The following is an 18,271-nucleotide window of genomic DNA, read 5'->3' on the forward strand; positions in this document are numbered from 1 at the left end:
GGGTTTCCACGGGCTGGGTTTGGTTCCCGTTGCTGTCAGACTCTCTCGTTCTGCCGTAGGGCTGAGTGGCCCTGGGGTGAGCTCGCCCCGGGACCAGACTCGCTCCATTACCAACCTTCAGGAAGCTGCGTGGATTCCTGGTCTCCTAGCAACGAGGGCCCAGCCGCGGACTGGGCCCGGCCGCGGACTGAGCCAGCCGCGTAGCTGTCCAAGCATTGGGGGCGCTATCCAGAATCCCCAAGCCGGACCCAAACGGGAGCCGAAACCCCGAGCTTGGAAAAATAAGCAGGAAATGGCGGACGAGGCGTTGTTTTTGCTTCTGCATAACGAGATGGTGTCTGGAGTGTACAAGTCCGCGGAGCAGGGGGAGGTGGTGAGTGCTGCCACACGCCCTGACACTCCTTGTTTCCACTCAGTTCTTTTCTTCAACCCCTGTCCTATCGCATGCCACGCGTCTCCTCCCGAAGTGTAGACAAATTGGTCCACCTTCAGGTATCCTAAGCCTTAGAACCTGTCAGCTGTCTTCAGTCTTGCATTCTTGTCTCTTTCGTGTCTTCTACTCTATGATACTTTTTTGTCCAGTCCCGTATCTGTGTCTAGCAGGCCACAGATTTTCTGTTTCGTCCCTTCCATGTGTTGTCCCTGCCCTGCTTTGCTGCAGAGTTAACTGCTGATTTTGGCACCCCTACTTAATTCCAGTGTCACTTCCAGCACTTTCCAGTTGTCCACTGGACAGACCTCTCCTAGCCAGAGAATCCTGTCCCTCCCTCCACATCCCTAACCCTCTCTAACACTCCAGGAAACTCAGAGAAAGAAGGTTAATGAGATTTGAGGTCGAAGCAAAGGAAACTGCATGTGTTACTATGATTAGGAAACACAATGTAAAAAATTTTAGTGTGCTTTATATGTCAGAGCTGGACGCTGGGGATATAGTAATGAAGAAGGAAACAATGGCCCCATTCTTCTGGAGGTTACTTCTAATGTATGTGAGTCTTCATTCACTAATTGATTCATTTAGAAAATATGTTAAGTGTATTGTGGGCCTGACACTTAGATTAATAAGATGAAGTCCCTGCCTCACAGTCATTGGGGAATGTGGGTTCAATGAATAATTAACAGTATTGGGTGGTATGAAATAATGGAGTTGTAGGATTTCATATATAAAGTATTCTAAAGTCATGCTCAGGTCAGAAGGTCTAGTTTTTATAATGCTGTTGATAAAGAGGGGTAGAAAGTAAGGGCAGAACAAGCATCCTAGGCAAAGGAAAAGTCATAGTGGAATGAAAGGTGTAGAGTATTTTAATATGCCTACATATTTGTGAGTGAATATGAGTATTCACTGTGTCTAGATTGAATAGGTGGAGAGTGAAAAGTATTGAAAGCTGAAGCTAGAAAGAACCTTGTATGATTAAAAATATGGACCTTCTCAGTGGACGATTTTTAAAAAGAATGACACAGTCCATTTGCATTTCAGAAAGATTAAAGTATTCTTTGGACTGGAGAGGGAACCTTTAGTAGTGAGAAGCTCCATTATTATAGGAGTCCAGGCAGGAGATGATGCAGATCTGGAGAAAGAGAAGAGGAGAGAGCGGTTTGAGAGATAGGAGGCCGAATCTCTTAAGAGTTGATTAGGTATAGGAATGAGAATTGAAAATTATCCCCAGGTGTTTAGCTTGAGCCATTGGGTTGGATGGAGAAGGAATAAAGAAGAGGTGAAAATACTGAATTGTTTTGGACTGGTTGAATTTGTGGCACCTTAGGACATCCAGGAAGAGGTACTGTCAGTTTGTGAACCATAAGCAGGATACTGTCTGTTTTAGGGGGCTGTAACAAAGATGCCAAAATGATTTATAAACAACAGAAATTCATTTCTCACAGTTCTGAAGGCTGGGAAGTACAGTCAAGACACCAGAAAATTCAGTGTCTGGTGAAAGCCTTCTCCTGGTTTATAGATAGATGTGTTTTGGCTGTGTGCTCACATGGTGGAAGGGGACTAGCTAGCTCTCTGGGGTATCTTTTATACGGGCACTAATGCTTTTCTTGAGGGCTCCACCCTCAAGACAGAATCATTTCCCAAGGCCCCTACCTTCTAATACCATCTGGGGGTTAGAATTTCAACAAATGAATTTTGGGGAGATACGTTCAGTCTTTGGTATTAATTATGCATTAGAGATATTAATAGGAAGACATCAGGAAGAGTATTGGAAATAAAGCAAATTTTATCCCTTTATTTTTTTGGGGGGGCCACAGCTTGCAGCATGCAGGATCTTAGTTCCCAGACTGAACTCACACCCTCAGCAGTGAGTCCTAACCACAGAACCACCAGGGAATCCCACAAAGTCTATTATTCAGTTCCATCAGTAATAAGAGATTTTTTCCAAATTACACACTTTTGACTTTAACATCATTAACAACCAGTAGTTAATGTTTAGCATCTTTGCTAAGTGCTAGTGCTTAATGGCAGACATTTGTGTTTGTGTAGAGTTCAGTTCAGTTCAGTTCAGTTCAGTCGCTCAGTCGTGTCTGACTCTTTGTGACCCCATGAATCACAGCACGCCAGGCCTCCCTGTCCATCACCAACTCCTGGAGTTCACTCAGACTCATGTCCATCGAGTCAGTGATGCCATCCAGCCATCTCGTCCTCTGTTGGCCCCTTCTCCTCCTGCCCCCAATCCCTCCCAGCATCAGAGTCTTTTCCAATGAGTCCACTCTTCGCATGAGGTGGCCAAAGTACTTGAGTTTCAGCTTTAGCGTCATTCCTTCCAAAGAAATCCCAGGGCTGATCTCCTTCAGAATGGACTGGTTGGATCTCCTTGCAGTCCAAGGGACTTAGCTTTCCTTAAATCCTTTTCCCCAGAGAATAATTAGTAACACACCTCTTTTACTCTTTTATCATAAAATCCCTGCTCCCTGCCCCACCACATATGCATCAGCTTGCTTCATTCTACTCTCTTCTACTTTCTTTCCCTCTTTCAGCTCTTGCCCAGGAAAACCTTTTTTTAAAAATCCCTTTCCCCCCACTCAATGGGTTAGCCAAAATAAAATAAAATGGTTGTTCTAATCGTGACTGATAATTTTGAGAGATGTGCTAGTCCCATAAGAGAAAGGAAATCCAAAAGTTTTGAATCATTAAAAATAACTTTTCCTATTGCAGTTTGTGTATGGTGGGGAAAAAATTGTAAGTGCACAAAGCAAAAAGGATTTTTAAAAAGTTATGTAGTAGGCTTGATGATTAGAATCCATACTGGCATCTCAGTGTATGAGGGTTTGTTAAGTCTCTACTTTGAGTGTGCTTCAAATTTTTCATAATAAAAAAATGTAAACAAAAGACATAATTCTATCATCCAGAGATGGTCTTTATATATCTTTTTAGACATGAAGTCATAAGTTTAAGTGAAATCAAGGAAAAGACTAATGTTCTCACACTTAATATCATTAATTTTCCAACTGTGCCAAAGAGGTATTAAATCTAATAACTGAATAACTGGACATTTAGCAATTTATTGGGAATAATTTTTTTTTACATTAATGGATAAAATATTCCTAAGTTTTTCTTAAAAATTTGGTACTTAGTAGTGAGCACTCATAGATGCCAAAGTAAATGAACAAGTAGCAACATCAGAAGGTTTTCCTAGGGCTTAATTCAAGTTCATGTGATTCGTAGTTAAGATTTGAGAATGTCTGCATATAAGCGTATTTCCTGCTTATCAATATATTCCTGGGTGATTCTACAAAGAGTAGATTGTTTCACAAAGAGCATCATGATTTACAGGTCATTTTACCTGAGCATGTTTGGAAACGGGTGTGGAAATTAACAGAGTGGCGCTGTATGGTCCAATGGAGAAACAACACAATTTGGTTTTTAGAAAGTCTATAGCATAAATCGGAGAAGGCAATGGCACCCCACTCCAGTACTCTTGCTTGGAAAATCCCATGGATGGAGGAGCCTGGAGGGCTGCAGTCCATGGGGTCGCTAAGAGTCGGACACGACTAAGCGACTTCCCTTTCACTTTTCACTTTCATGCATTGGAGAAGGAAATGGCAACCCACTCCAGTGTTCTTGTCTGGAGAATCCCAGGGACAGGGGAGCCTGGTGGGCTGCCGTCTATGGGGTCGCACAGAGTTGGACACGACTGAAGTGACTTAGCAGCAGCAGCAGCAGTCAGCCCTGTTAGTGGAGTACTTAGAAGAAAGTTCAGCAGATAATGAGGCTTGTGGTGTTTATGGAAGACAAAGGCTTCAAAATATATAAAATTTCTTGCCCTCTTGTTGCTGTATTCTAGTAGGTGGGGATAGAGGAATACGAACAGTATAAAATTAGTAAAATGTATATTAGGTTAAATGGTGAAAGAAGCTCCTTGGAGACAAATTAAGCAGAGAAATTAGAACATCAGAATCACTTTTGGAGGGCTTCTTAAAACAGGTTACTGACCCATACCTACAGTTTCTGATTCACTGAATTGGGGGTGGGGTTACAGAATTTGCAATTTTTGCAAGTTCCCATGTGATGTTGATGTTGCTAGTCTTGGGACACACTTTGAGAATCGTTAGGTAGTTTCTGAAGTGGAATGATACTGTAGTTTTAAAAGACTGAAATTAGCCTCATTGAGATGATGACATGTGAGTGAAGACCTAAAGCCAGTGAGGTGGTCACGTGAGTAGATGGAGAGCTGCCTGGAGCCTGCCTGGCATGTTTAAGGACAGCAAGGAAATCAGTGAAGCTGGATGGAGTGAGTGAAGAAGAGGAGGTGAGGTTAGAGAGGCACAGGAGTCTGGATTGTATAGGGCTTTGTAGGTCATCCAGAGAATTTTGAGAGTCTTTGACATGGGTGGTATTTAAAGCCTTAAGAGTGGATGAGATTGTCAAAGGAAGAGTGAGGCAATTGCATGATTCCAGAAGTAGGATGGTGGGGTCACCACCTAAGATACACTGGGAAATGGAAAGCTTGGATGACTCTAAGAGACATTTTGAAGCAGAACTTAGTGACAGCACAAAGGGAATGACAGAAAAAAGTCAAAAGCGATACCTTGACTTCAGTTTTATAATGGAAAGAATAGTTGAAAATGGAAAAAGCCAGGGAAAGCAGGAAGAGTAACTGAGAAGAGGCTTTGGCATTTCTGAAAAGTAGTAACACTTCTCTGTTTATCTTATTGCTTTATGAAAATGATTAAGAAAATTCAAATATGACCTGTAATTCACTTTTCCTCACAATGTTTCAGTGAAGTATTTACATTCTGGCATTCTAAAATTATTCAAAACTGTTATTTTTTTAAATAGGAAAATGGACGCTGTATAACTAAACTGGAAAACATGGGGTTTCGAGTGGGACAAGGATTGATAGAAAGGTGAGCAGTATGGATTTGAAAATTTTCTTCCAGGTAGGTTATGAACAAAGATGATCCATTTCAAAAGATTGTATAAAACTTGAGATACTTTCATTTTAATTCCTAAATTTTATTTATTCTCTGTTCTTTATTCACAGATTGAAATTTCTTTTTAGGTCTGATGCTATTTTAACTCAGTTATCCAACTTTCATGTTTCAAAATTTGAAGAAAATATGTATTTGTTTAAAATTTTTTTCCTCAAAACTTTGGTGTGCTGAAACACCTAAAATCTTGTTGCATTTCCTACTTAAGCTAAGTAGGTTCTTTATCCTAAATGGAATATGGTTTAAATGCGTACCTTAGTCTCTGTTTATGCATGTGATCATCTTCAAACTTATAGATCAATTTCTTATAGTATTCCTTTCTCACTATCTGAAACAACTGAACTCTTATATTTTCCTGATCTTCCTTCATGGCTCAGGTGGTAACGAATCCACCTGCAATGCAGGAGACCTGGGTTCGATCCCTGGATTGGGAAGATCTCCTGGAGAAGGAAATGGCAACCCACTCCAGTATTCTTACCTGGAAAATCCCATGGACAGAGGAGCCTGGCAGGCTACAGTCCATGGGTCGCAAGGAGTCGGACACGACTGAGGGACCTTTCTTTCATATTTTATATAACAGTACCATGATCATGCTCAGCTTTTTTTAAAAAAATGTCAGCTGTACCTAAAATTGCTTACTGTTAGACTAATTTTAGTCCATCATTATATAACAGAATGTGAATTCACTGAAGTGGGAACTACTTTGCTTGGTACTTATCACTTTATGACTGTTAGTAAATGTTCAGTGCTATTGTGGCGTTTGCAAATTAGTGAAAAATTTGCCCCTCCTGCTTTCTCTGGATGAAAAGTACTGTATTACTTCTAGTTGATCTTTTTAGGTTTACAAAAGATACTGCAAGGTTCAAGGATGAGTTAGATATCATGAAGTTCATTTGTAAAGATTTTTGGACTACAGTATTCAAGAAACAAATCGACAATCTAAGGACAAATCATCAGGTATTTAGATAAATTAAGGCCTATTTTTTAAAGTCCTTTATCTTAATATAAATGTCCTATTTTAGTGATTTACTTGTTATATAAAACTTAATTTCTCGGAAACTTAGGAATGTTTCTGTTATTAATACATCATGACTTTTTTCCTCTAATAGGGTATAGTGAATAAAGACAAGGGCAGTTATCTATAATGACAGCTGTCCCTTTCTCTCAATAAAATTTTAAGTTTTAAAAAGTAGCAGATATCAGAATGATAACACTTTTAGGGCTTGGTTCTTTCATTATTATTACTTAGTGGTGATAATATGCAGAACCACAGATATATCACATTTCTGTCTTTCAAGTAATTCCTGAAGTCTCATTGTAATTCTTGCCTGTTCAGTTGCCATTGTATTTTTTATTCTTAAAATATTTTGTTAATATAAAGTTAATAGGTTGCCTGAGAGATTACGCAAAAATTGACTTATTTTGTTAAATTATAGGAGATATTTAGAATATATTTGGCATTTACTGAAGTATAAAAAATGAAAATAATGTTATCTCTTAGCTACCAGTAGAATTCATTTTTTCAAATAACATCAGCCTTAGCCTAGAAGTACTTGAAATGCTTAGGGGGAAAAGTGACTCCAATTATTGGCTTTCAAGGTATGAGTTAATTAGATATGGCTGCTAACTTCACCTAGAATGTATTTTTGCTTCTTTCACACTAGACTGAATTCTTTAAGGATAGGAACCGTTTTATGTATCTTTGTATCTTTAGTATCTTTAACGCATTCAGTAAATATTAGTGTTATAAATGATGAACAACTCTTCAACTTGAACACTGCAACACTTCTTTGTATAAAGAAAATTTGACCAATGGAAGGGAGAGTTTTAATAACTTTTAAAAATTCTTAAATTGTTTTGAAGGGAAGAGTACACATTACATTGACTTTGGATGTTTTTCTATTTTTGGGACAGGGCATCTATGTACTTCAGGACAACAAATTTCGCCTGCTTACTCAAATGTCTGCAGGAAAACAATATTTAGAACATGCATCAAAGGTATTTAATAGAATAAAAGATTGGTTTTTTATTATGAAACAAGTAGAAATGTAGGGAAAAGTACAATGCTAATAACAGACTTGAATTCAAAATGTTTTTAAATTGTTCCTTTTGCCTAAATACTTCTCTATGAAATAGAAAGATATTTATCATATTGAAATAGTTTATATTAACTTGTAACTAAGTAGGCTTATGATGACCAATTCAAGAAACACTATAGTTTAAATGCCATTAAAAATGTAGATTAATGATAAGATTCTCAAATATAGTATGGATACATCAGAAAAGATACTCAAGCTTAAAAAACTGGTATTACCTATACAAAATTATTCACCTCGGAGTTTATATTTACAATCTCCATCAGTAAATTAAAAAAATTTTTAATATAGTTAATATTTGTTTCTAAGAATATATGTTTTGTATTAAGTATAACTGCATTTCAGGGTTTCATGTATTTTTTTTCAGTCTCAAGTAGGAATAAATAAGTAGGCCAGATGTATTACAGAAAAGCTGACAAGTTTTAATATAAAGGTTCCTTTGAAATGATTAAAATACATTGGGCAGTATGTAAAAGCTGCTTTTTATCTGTAAAATTTGTCCACACCTAAATTATCTAACACAAAGGCAGTTTAGTGTAGTGGGAAGAGTATGAACTTGGGACCAAATAAATCTAGATTTTAAGCTAACTCCACAACTTATAGCTCCCCTCTGGACCTTAGTTTCCTTATTAATAAAATTGATTGTAACAGTATATTATAAATAATCTCCAAGTTCTCTCCCAGTTTATAATTTCATGATTTCATATCTGATTGCCTATCAGTACCCATTTATGTATATTATAAAATAATTTCTATATTATTCATACATATTATTGAATATCATGCACTACAAAAATGTAGATGATAAAATACCTTGGACTATTTGATTTTCGGTTCTCATTTTTGTGCTGTCTCTGCTATGGCTTAGTCCCATTTCCTTGTTTCCTAAGCAGAGTTTGTCAACATTGGCACTTTGATGCTTTAAACTGGATTAAGTCTTTGTTGTGGCAGGCTTTAAGTCTTGAACAAGTCAAGATTCTTGGTTGTAGAAAGCAGAAACCAATCTTGATTGAATGGAATCATATTAGTTAGCTTACAGAATTGATGGGAAGGCTCAGAAAACAGGCAAGAACCATGGTTAGGGGAATCTCCTGGTGATTTAGTAGTTAGGATTTGCTGTGGCCCAGGTTCAGTCCCTGGTCAGGGAACTGTGATCCCACAAGCCATGCAACATGGTGTGGCCAAAATTAGAGGAGAAAAAGGCACCATGGGAAGTTAAAGCAGCCAGATCACTCCACAAGGAGTCTAGTTAGAATCCTTCAAGCAGCACTGATGGTAGATACAAGCCACCTTTGCTGTCTCTAGTCTCTTGTAACCTATTTCCAGCTTGTTTTTGTCACTCACTGTAGATTCAAGGTCATGGACTAGACCAGTGAGTTGACTGAGCTTAAGTCATGTGTCCGTGTTTAGTTGCCAAGGAGCTGGGAAATCTAATAATAAGAATTTTTAATAATTTGAAAAATTATTATACAGCTTTTCCAAATAAGTGTCTTATTATCAAGGTTTAACTAAATGTCATATTTATCAATACCTTTACTGTCTTAGTAAATCCTTAATACTTTTTACACTTTTGTTCCTTTTAGTATTTAGCATTTACATGTGGCTTAATCAGAGGTGGCTTATCAAACTTGGGGATAAAAAGTATTGTAACAGCTGAAGTATCTTCAATGCCTGCCTGTAAGTTGACTTCATATTTCTTAACAAATGTTTTTAACCGTTATTTATCAGGTCTGGTGTTCTTTTGTTTCTTGTTTTTGTTACTTAGAGGACATTTAAAATGCTCAAACCGTTTCATTTTACTCTTGTCCGTTTTAACACAATGTAGTAATATGTAGCATACTTATATTTATAGTCAGTGATTTTTAAATTCATAATAGACAATGATTTAAGAAAATGTGCTAAGGAAGTGTAAATTTATAAGACAACTTAAAGGGTGACTCTTAATTTTTAAAGGAAAATTTTAAGATAGCAAATTTCCTTATAATTTTGAAGATTTTAAAAAATTTTCTCAAATACATCTATTATATAGTTAGATAAAGCCAACTAGTCTTTTATCTGGAGAAGGAAACGGCAACCCACTCCAGTATTCTTGCCTGGAGAATCCCAGGGACGGAGGAGCCTGGTGGGCTGCCGTCTATGGGGTCACACAGAGTCAGACTCGACTGAAGCGACTTAGCAGCAGAAGCAGTCTTTTATCACTAAACTCCTTTTCAAAAATCTCTTCACCACAGCTACTAACCAAGAATAAAATTGGCTTGAGCATCACTCTATTTCCTTTCTATTCACAGTAATTGGCAATGAAACACCTAAAATATAGAAATCAGAGAAACAAAGGCACTCATTCCCAAACCAGAGAATCATGATAAAAATGAAACTGACTTTATCAAAGTGTGAAAAGTCATTTGATATAGCAAGTTTCTTGATTGAAACAACTTATTAAATAGAGCAGAAAACGGATGTTTAGACATGTTTACCTTTTACCTGAAATCAAAATGAGTTTCATGTTTTCCTTTTTAGGTAAATTTCAAGTGATGATACAGAAGCTATAAGAACCTACTGAAATACAAGGCTTTACTAGTGTAAAGAGATAAATTATTCCTGTATAAAGTATTTCAGATGGCAATGATTTAATTACATTGTTGGACATTTGTACTGATATAAGCTATTTGCTAACTTGTATAATGAAAGATACACTCTTAAGCAGGAGGAAGGTTGTATTTTATCAATTTAAGACAGACCTTAAAGCAGGTAGAGACATTCTACTATAACATACACTTCACTGAAACTATTCAGAATGAAAACCTAATTTCAAATAACTAAACACCAATGCAGGACCCTTATTTAAATATTTTTATTTGCTTAAGAGTGATACATATCTAACCAGAAATGGAGAAGCAAAACTCAGGGTTTGGTAAATTAGTATAAAGAAAAGTATGCACCAACCAGATATTTGTGTAAAAATGAACAAATTTTGGTTTATGAGTTTTAGTTATTAAAAAAGCAAATAGTACACTAAATTTTAAACTTTATTATCTTATTGCTTATAATTTATTTCTATTAAGAGTTTTTATGCATGTATAAGGATTTCATTATATATATTGTGTATTGTGTGTGTGTGATATATTTAACTGCCTAAATTGCTTTAAAACTTTATTTTACTTTCATATAATTCAGTTCTTGAAAGCTCCATTCATGTAATAAAGTAAAATATAGATCTAGATAAAGTGGGATACAGATGTGAATTCAGTGACTCCAGAGCCAAAGAATAATAGGTATTTGAGGAAGGAATTGTTATACTTACTCCTGTTAACAGTCTTGACTTCCCGTTTCTTTCTCCATATGTGGAAGTGCTGGTGAAGATTCTAACATCTGTATTTTTTCCCCTTACTTTTAGTCTTCCCCAAGGGCAGGAGGGTGGATGAATCGATAGTCACACCAGTATTCATGGGCCCATAAGCTTCTGTGGGTTGAGGTCAGTGCTCATCTAGTGTATCTCTTATCTCTTCTTTCATCTGATGATCATGAAAGGACAAGCATGGAGATGAAAGCTATCATATGAGAATGGCAGGTGCAGATAGAAAGCACCTGAATTGTGCTCTTGAACTAACCAATCCTGGAACTGCTATACCTTTGGACTTTTTCTTTTATAATAAATTCCGTGTATTGTTCAGTCTCCCTTTTGTGTATTTTGTTGTGTGTGTGTGCTCAGCTGTGTCTGACTCTTTGCGACCCCATGGACTGTAGCCCGCCAGGCTCCTCTGTCTATAGAATTCTCCAGGCAAGAATATTGGACTTGGGTGCCATTTCCTTCTCCAGCGGATCTTCCCAATCCACGGACTGAACCTGCATCTCTTGTGTTTCCTGCATTGGCAAGCAGATTCTTTACCATTAGTGCCACCACTTGTAGCCAAAAAATAAGCCTGTCTTGGTAGAGCTGAGGCAAAAGTTAGGTTATATGAGAAACAGTATGGGAATATTGAATTTTCTTTTTTCTATAGGGGGAGGGGAAGACAAAGGTTTACATTTAAAACAATAAAACCATGAGGTGCTAGAGACAGTATGAGGTTTTATGATCTTGTAGTAGAGAAGGCCTTTTCAAGACTTGAAGAAAATCAAATAAAGCAAAATAGTAGAAAAAATTAATAGCATATCTTCAAGAAACGGTACTGGGAAAACTGAATACACATCCGCATGCTAAAGAATGGAACTGGACCCTTATACGATACGCAGGTCCACGAAGATGCTAAGCATCATGACCAATGAGGGAGATGTGTATCAAAACCACCATCAGTTACTGCCCCACACCAGTTAGGATGGCCATTAAAAAAAACCCAAACCAGAAAATGTGTGTTGGCAAGAATATGAATAAATTGGAAGCCTTTGCACTCTCAGTGGGAATGTTAAAATGATACAGCCACTGTGGAAGATTTCACAAAAATTTAAAACTAGAACTACTATATATTCCAGCAATCCCACTTGAGAGTATTCATTACAAGTAATTTAAATCAGGATGTTAAAGAGTTATTTGCACTCCCATGTCCACTGTAGCATTATTAATAGCCAAGAAGTGGAACCAACCTAAATGTTCATTGTATGTATAAGGATTTTCACTATTTGCTTATATTCATTGATGGCACTTGATTTGTACTGGCAAACAAGGAAATAATGTACAGCCAGTAAAAAGGATGAAATAGAGCTGTATGTATTTGCTTACATGGAATGATGTTAATTGGTCTTAGAAAGTTTTGTTTTTTTACAGGGTACCACACATGCAATATATAAAATATATATTATAAACATAAATATACATGACTATGAGTGTATCCAAAAGACTTGAAAGTTATAAGTAAATTGTACAGTTTAAAGTAATCCCACAATAAAGATTTTTTTGGGGTATCTTTCTGTACAACTACATTTTAATTATAGTCATCAACAGCCCTAAGTGAACAGTAAACTTGTGTTGAAGAGCAGATGTATGTTTCAAAAGTAAATATACTGTATGAATGACAAACTGTGAGGTAGCTTTATAAACTGTAGTCAGTGGCCTATTCTAACCATGATGACAGTTCAACCCTTGTCTACTAGCCAAACCTCTATAAAGGAACTTAAGCCTGGAGATGTCAGCAGAACCTGTCTTGGTCCATTTGGGCTGCTTTTCTACTATATACTGCTATACTCATCTTTCTCAGTTTCTAATGCATTTGTATTCTTTTTGTCCCCACATGGTAAAACTGGTAACTTGAACCACTTTTCATCTAGTTTAGTCTCTAACTGACTTATTCTGCTAAGAGACACAGATGAAATAATCTTATCTAAAAAAAAAAAAAGTGTACAATAAAAGTACAAACAATTTAATGAATGCATAATGTCCTCCTGACCAAAAGAAGTAATGAATCTTTATGTGAAAAAAAATAGGTGCAATCCAATTTATCTGGTCCATACCCCCACAGACCTGATTAAACTACTGTATGGTAGCTATTATTTTCAAAATAATTACCTCTAAATTCTGTATTTAAAATGTGTAATTTCTCAATGAACTTAAAGCATTTCTGTGTCAAAGAATTGGAAAAATTTTCCTCTTCAATTTCTCATTAACATCAGAAGACACTTTTATTTGTTAAAGACTTGATAAACCCTTCAGCTATATTGGTAGTCTGCCTAATTATATTTGTGACTTAAAATACCTTGTTTCTACATTCCTGAAAAATATCCTTATGCCAAGTTAAGTTATTACAAAAATAAGTTTTCAGTTAAATATTAGAGACCTACAGCTTGCTGGAAAACAGAGGTATAACAGCATTAAAACAGTATAAATTGTTATACTGTTATACATAAACAGTATATATACTGTTATATATAACAGTATATATACTGTTATATATAAAGTGTTATACCACGTCTTCTGTACGTGCAAAATTGCGTTTTTTGTTTCTAGTCCTCAGGAATGTTAATTCTTCTGTGTGAGTAGTGACCATAATTACATGCTTAGCCACTAGCCATGGAAAAGTTATACATTAGTTACAACAATAACTGCCACTTTATACCTTTACTATTAATAAATCAGTCCCTAGCCTTACCCAGTAAAGATCAAATAGCAAAGAACATGAGTCTATTACAAGGCTACTTGTGGTTATTGGTTGGAAATCTAAACTCTTCATGGTAGACACTGCTGGCTGCCTACTCAACAGCCCTTCTCCCCTCTGGTCTAACAGAACCATTTTTGGTAGGAGTGACAATGTACTCACCAATAATTACATTTTCCAGCATTCATTCTAAGTAGAAAATATCGTAATTCTGGCAAATAATGTGTAAGTTGAGGATTTCTTATAATACTTTTCTCCCCTGATAAGACATCAGGAAGTGTGGTACCTTTTTATCCTCCCTGGAATGTAGATTCAAAGAGATAACCATATCATAACTAAAAAGATGAAAACTATCCTCTTAGATTGATGAAAGAGAAATCTGGATATAGCCTAGGATATTTAAGATATTGTTACAGCCAGCTGCTACACCAGCTCTGAACTTCTCAAGCCAGAATTAATGAGAAAAAAAATAAATTCTTAATTTTTAAAACCTCAGTTAAGTTTCAAAAGCAATACTTAACTGTTGGAATCTTATGACTTTCAATCCTACTCTTGGGAACTTCTGGTCAAAGAAAGGAAAAATTGTACATAAAGATATTTTCTATATTGGATTAACACTGAAAACATTAAATACCCAACAATGAGAGAATGTTTAAATTCTGGTAAAACACAACTTAAGACTACTAGGCTACCATTTAAAACTCAGTTTTTTGAGGGAATTTCCTGGCAGTCCAGTGGTTTGGACTCCTTGCTTTGATGGCTGAGGGCCCAGGGTTCAATCCCTGGTTAGGGAACTAAGATCCCACAAGCCATTGTGTGCCACCCCCCTCCCCCACTGCCAAAACCAACCTTTGGAAGACAACGTGGTAGAAAAGATTAAAATATAAAATTATATCTGCTCCATTTATAACTAGTGGCAAAACTATTGGTGGCCCGATCCACGTTTATTCCCAATCCTCTTCTCCTTTTCCATTTCCCATTAGAAAGATTGGAAAAGCTTACAATTTCGTTTCCCCATTCTTCTTGAAGCTAGAGGCAATTTATACATTCAAGACCAACAGATGAACACAAGTCTGCTGTGGATTTCTGGAGAAGGTTTTGCTTTTATGAGAAAAGACTCAGATGTGGGAGGCTCTGCCTCCTTCCCCCACTTTTCTGTCTTGAACACAGACACACTGCTCTGCGCTGCAGTGGCCATCTAACCATGAAGGAAACACTAACAGACTTTCGGACACCTTGGTAGAGTGGAGTCACTGAACCAATGCCGGCTCCTCTAGGATTCTTGTTATATGAGAAAAATAAATCCCTATTTGAAAAACCATTGCTACTTGGATCTTCCATCACTTAAAGTATGAAACACTCCCACCTGATATAGAAGTAGAAAAATTATAAGTGATATGATAAAAGATGTGACAGAAAAATTAAAAGAGTTGACCTTCTATAGTATTACACAAAATGATTTATAAAGAAAAAATTGCGTTTATGCAAGAAAGCTTTTAAAAATAAAAATACTGAGCTTAAAGAGAAAACATGAGACTAACTTTGTTGCTAACCATGACCACACATGCCATATAAACTAGGTCATCTTAATTCTAATACCAAGGACATTAGTCTGCTGTCTTGTTTTGTTAAAGAGTCAAACAAAATTGAGTAACCAAAACATATTTTCAATAAAATTTTATATGTGTATATGTAAATAAACAACAAAACAGCACCAAAGACCTCTACGATTTCACCATACAGTTTCCGTGTAGGATGCTTCATCAATCAATCTTTCACTCTTGCTTTAAAAGCACGTGATTACAGAAAACTGCTTATTCATTAAAAACTGGGTAAGATCTTTCAAAGATACCTCAGATGTTCAAAATGATACAAGCTATCTTCTGAAGATCAACGTGAGTTGCACAGGTTAAGTTGAAGACTCTTCACACAGTGCTGAAAATGTGAGGCAATCTGCACTTGAACTGGCACTGCACTTCCTCACACTCAGGCTGTCTTCATCACAAGTATCTTCTATCCCTCAGAGATCAGCTACATCAAGATGGCTCATCGGCCAAGTCACGCTGGTCAAAATACCTGGTGAAAAAAGAATCTGCACAGTGAAGGAAAGCATAAAATGAAAAGGGAACTTATGAACTGGGAGAAAATATTTGCAAACAATGTGATCCATGAGGGTATAATTTCCAAAATAAAAAAAGCAGCTCATGCAACTCAAAAAGCAAAAAACCCAATAAAAAAAATGAGCAGAAAACCTATAAAGACATTTCTTCACAGAAGATACACAGCTGGCCAAGAGGCACATGAAAAGATGCTCAACATCACTAATTTTTTGAGAAATGCAAATCACCTCACGCCAGTCAGAATGGCCATCATCAAATGATGGAAAGGGTATGGAGAAAAGGGAACTCTCCTACACTGTTGGTAGGAATGGAAATTGGTGCAGCCACTATGGAAAAACAGTATGGAGGTTCCTAAAAAGAATTAAAAATAGAGTTACCATATGATCTAGCAATCCCACTCCTGGGCATATATCTGGAGAAAACTCTAAAAAGGTACATGTATATACATATATAAGGAATATTACTAAGCTATAAAAAACAATGAAATAATGCTATTTGCAGCAACTTGGATGGACCTAAAGACTATCATACAAGGTGAAGTAAGTCAGACAAAGATAAACACCATATGATATCACTTTTATGTGGAATCTAAAAAAACGATACAAATGAACAAAATGATACAAAACAGACACAGACCCACAGGCATAGAAAACAAGTTTATGGTAACTGAAGGAGAAAGGTGAGGGGCAGGGCAGGGGAGAATGAATTAGGAGTTCCCAATGAGCAGATAAGTCCTTAGCAGTCCACTAAGGACTTCCCTCTAAGGAGACACCCCCTCGTCCAAGGTAAGGAGCAATGGCTGCGCTTTGCTGGAACAGCCGTGAAGAGATACCCCACGCCCAAGATAAGAGAAACCCAAGTAACACGGTAGGTGTTGCAAGAGGGCATCAGAGGGCAAACACACTGAAACCATACTCACAGAAAACTAGTCAATCTAATCACACTAGGACCACAGCCTTGTCTAACTCAATGAAACTAAGCCATGCCCATGGGGCAACCCAAGATGGGCGGGTCATGGTGGAGAGATTTGACAGAATGTGGTCCACTGGAGAAGGGAATGGCAAACCACTTCAGTATTCTTGCCTTGAGAATCCCATGAACAGTATGAAAGGGCAAAATGATAGGATACTGAAACAGAAACTCCCCAGGTCAGTAGGTGCCCAATATGCTACTGGAGATCAGTGGAGAAATAACTTCAGAAAGAATGAAGGGATGCAGCCAAAGCAAAAACAATACCCAGCTGTGGATGTGACTGGTGATAGAAGCAAGGTCCGATGCTGTAAAGAGCAATATTGCATAGGAACCTGGAATGTCAGGTCCATGACACTGGCAAGGCAAACTGGAAGTGGTCAAACAAGAGATGGCAAGAGTGAATGTCGACATTCTAGGAAATCAGCGAACTGAAATGGACTGGAATGGGTGAGTTTAACTCAGATGACCATTATATCTACTACTGCGGGCAGGAATCCCTCAGAAGAAATGGAGTGGCCATCATGGTCAACAAAAGAGTCCGAAATGCAGTACTTGGATACAATCTCAAAAACGACAGAATGATCTCTGTTCGTTTCCAAGGCAAACCATTCAATATCACAGCAATCCAAGTCTATGCCCCAACCAGTAATGCTGAAGAAGCTCAAGTTGAACGGTTCTATGAAGACCTACAAGACCTTTTAGAACTAACACCCAAAAAAGACGTCCTTTTCATTATAGGGGACTGGAATGCAAAAGTAGGAAGTCAAGAAATACCTGGAGTAAAAGGCAAATTTGGCCTTGGAATACGGAATGAAGCAGGGCAAAGACTAATAGACTTTTGCCAAGAAAATGCACTGGTCATAACAAACACCCTCTTCCAACAACACAAGAGAAGACTCTACACATGGACATCACCAGATGGTCAACACCGAAATCAGATTGATTATATTCTTTGCAGCCAAAGATGGAGAAGCTGTATACAGTCAGCAAAAACAAGACCAGGAGCTGACTGTGGCTCAGATCATGAACTCCTTATTGCCAAATTCAGACTTAAATTGAAGAAAGTAGGGAAAACCACTAGACCATTCAGGTATGACCTAAATCAAATCCCTTATGATTATACAGTGGAAGTGAGAAATAGATTTAAGGGCCTAGATCTGATAGATAGAGTGCCTGATGAACTATGGAATGAGGTTCGTGACACTGTACAGGAGACAGGGATCAAGACCATCCCCATGGAAAAGAAATGCAAAAAAGCAAAATGGCTGTCTGGGGAGGCCTTACAAATAGCTGCAAAAAGAGGAGAAGCAAAAAGCAAAGGAGAAAAGGAAAGATATAAACATCTGAATGCAGAGTTCCAAAGAATAGCAAGAAGAGATAAGAAAGCCTTCTTCAGCGATCAATGCAAAGAAATACAGGAAAACAACAGAATGGGAAAGACAAGGGATCTCTTCAAGAAAATCAGAGATACCAAAGGAACATTTCATGCAAAGATGAGCTCGATAAAGGACAGAAATGGTATGGACCTAAGAGAAGCAGAAGATATTAAGAAGAGATGGCAAGAATACAC

General features: G+C 37.3%; 2 protein-coding genes across 9 annotated transcripts in view; one reads left to right on the forward strand and one right to left on the reverse strand.

Moving 5' to 3' along the window:
• On the forward strand, positions 1 to 11,199 carry TRAPPC6B (trafficking protein particle complex subunit 6B). Of its 6 annotated transcripts, none has more exons than XM_086363450.1 (6): positions 1 to 982; positions 5,279 to 5,346; positions 6,270 to 6,387; positions 7,345 to 7,428; positions 9,110 to 9,203; positions 10,044 to 11,199. In XM_086363450.1, the coding sequence occupies exons 2-6, from the start codon at positions 5,312 to 5,314 to the stop codon at positions 10,073 to 10,075; spliced, it is 363 nt and encodes a 120-aa protein (XP_086219576.1). In that variant the 5' UTR covers positions 1 to 982; positions 5,279 to 5,311; the 3' UTR covers positions 10,076 to 11,199. The 6 variants fall into 6 exon arrangements, with proteins under 6 accessions (XP_086219576.1, XP_086219577.1, XP_086219578.1 ...); XM_086363451.1 differs by having other exon boundaries at positions 1 to 373; positions 5,279 to 5,379; XM_086363452.1 differs by having other exon boundaries at positions 1 to 373; positions 6,257 to 6,387.
• The window catches only part of GEMIN2 (gem nuclear organelle associated protein 2), a 26,898-nt gene continuing 18,988 nt past the window's right edge, over positions 10,362 to 18,271 (reverse strand). Inside the window, exon 10 of one of the 3 annotated variants that reach the window (XM_086363448.1) lies at positions 10,362 to 11,038. In XM_086363448.1, the coding sequence (XP_086219574.1) occupies positions 11,035 to 11,038 (4 nt within the window). In that variant the 3' untranslated portion in view covers positions 10,362 to 11,034. Of the gene's footprint in view, positions 11,039 to 15,271; positions 15,702 to 18,271 lie in introns of those variants that run through there. The other 2 variants (XM_086363445.1, XM_086363447.1) reach the window with 2 other exon arrangements.

This window comes from Bos grunniens, chromosome 21, assembly GCF_055505025.1.
Source record: "Bos grunniens cultivar Pamir isolate PY7600 chromosome 21, Bosgru_T2T1.0, whole genome shotgun sequence".
NCBI classification, from domain to species: Eukaryota; Metazoa; Chordata; class Mammalia; order Artiodactyla; family Bovidae; genus Bos; species Bos grunniens.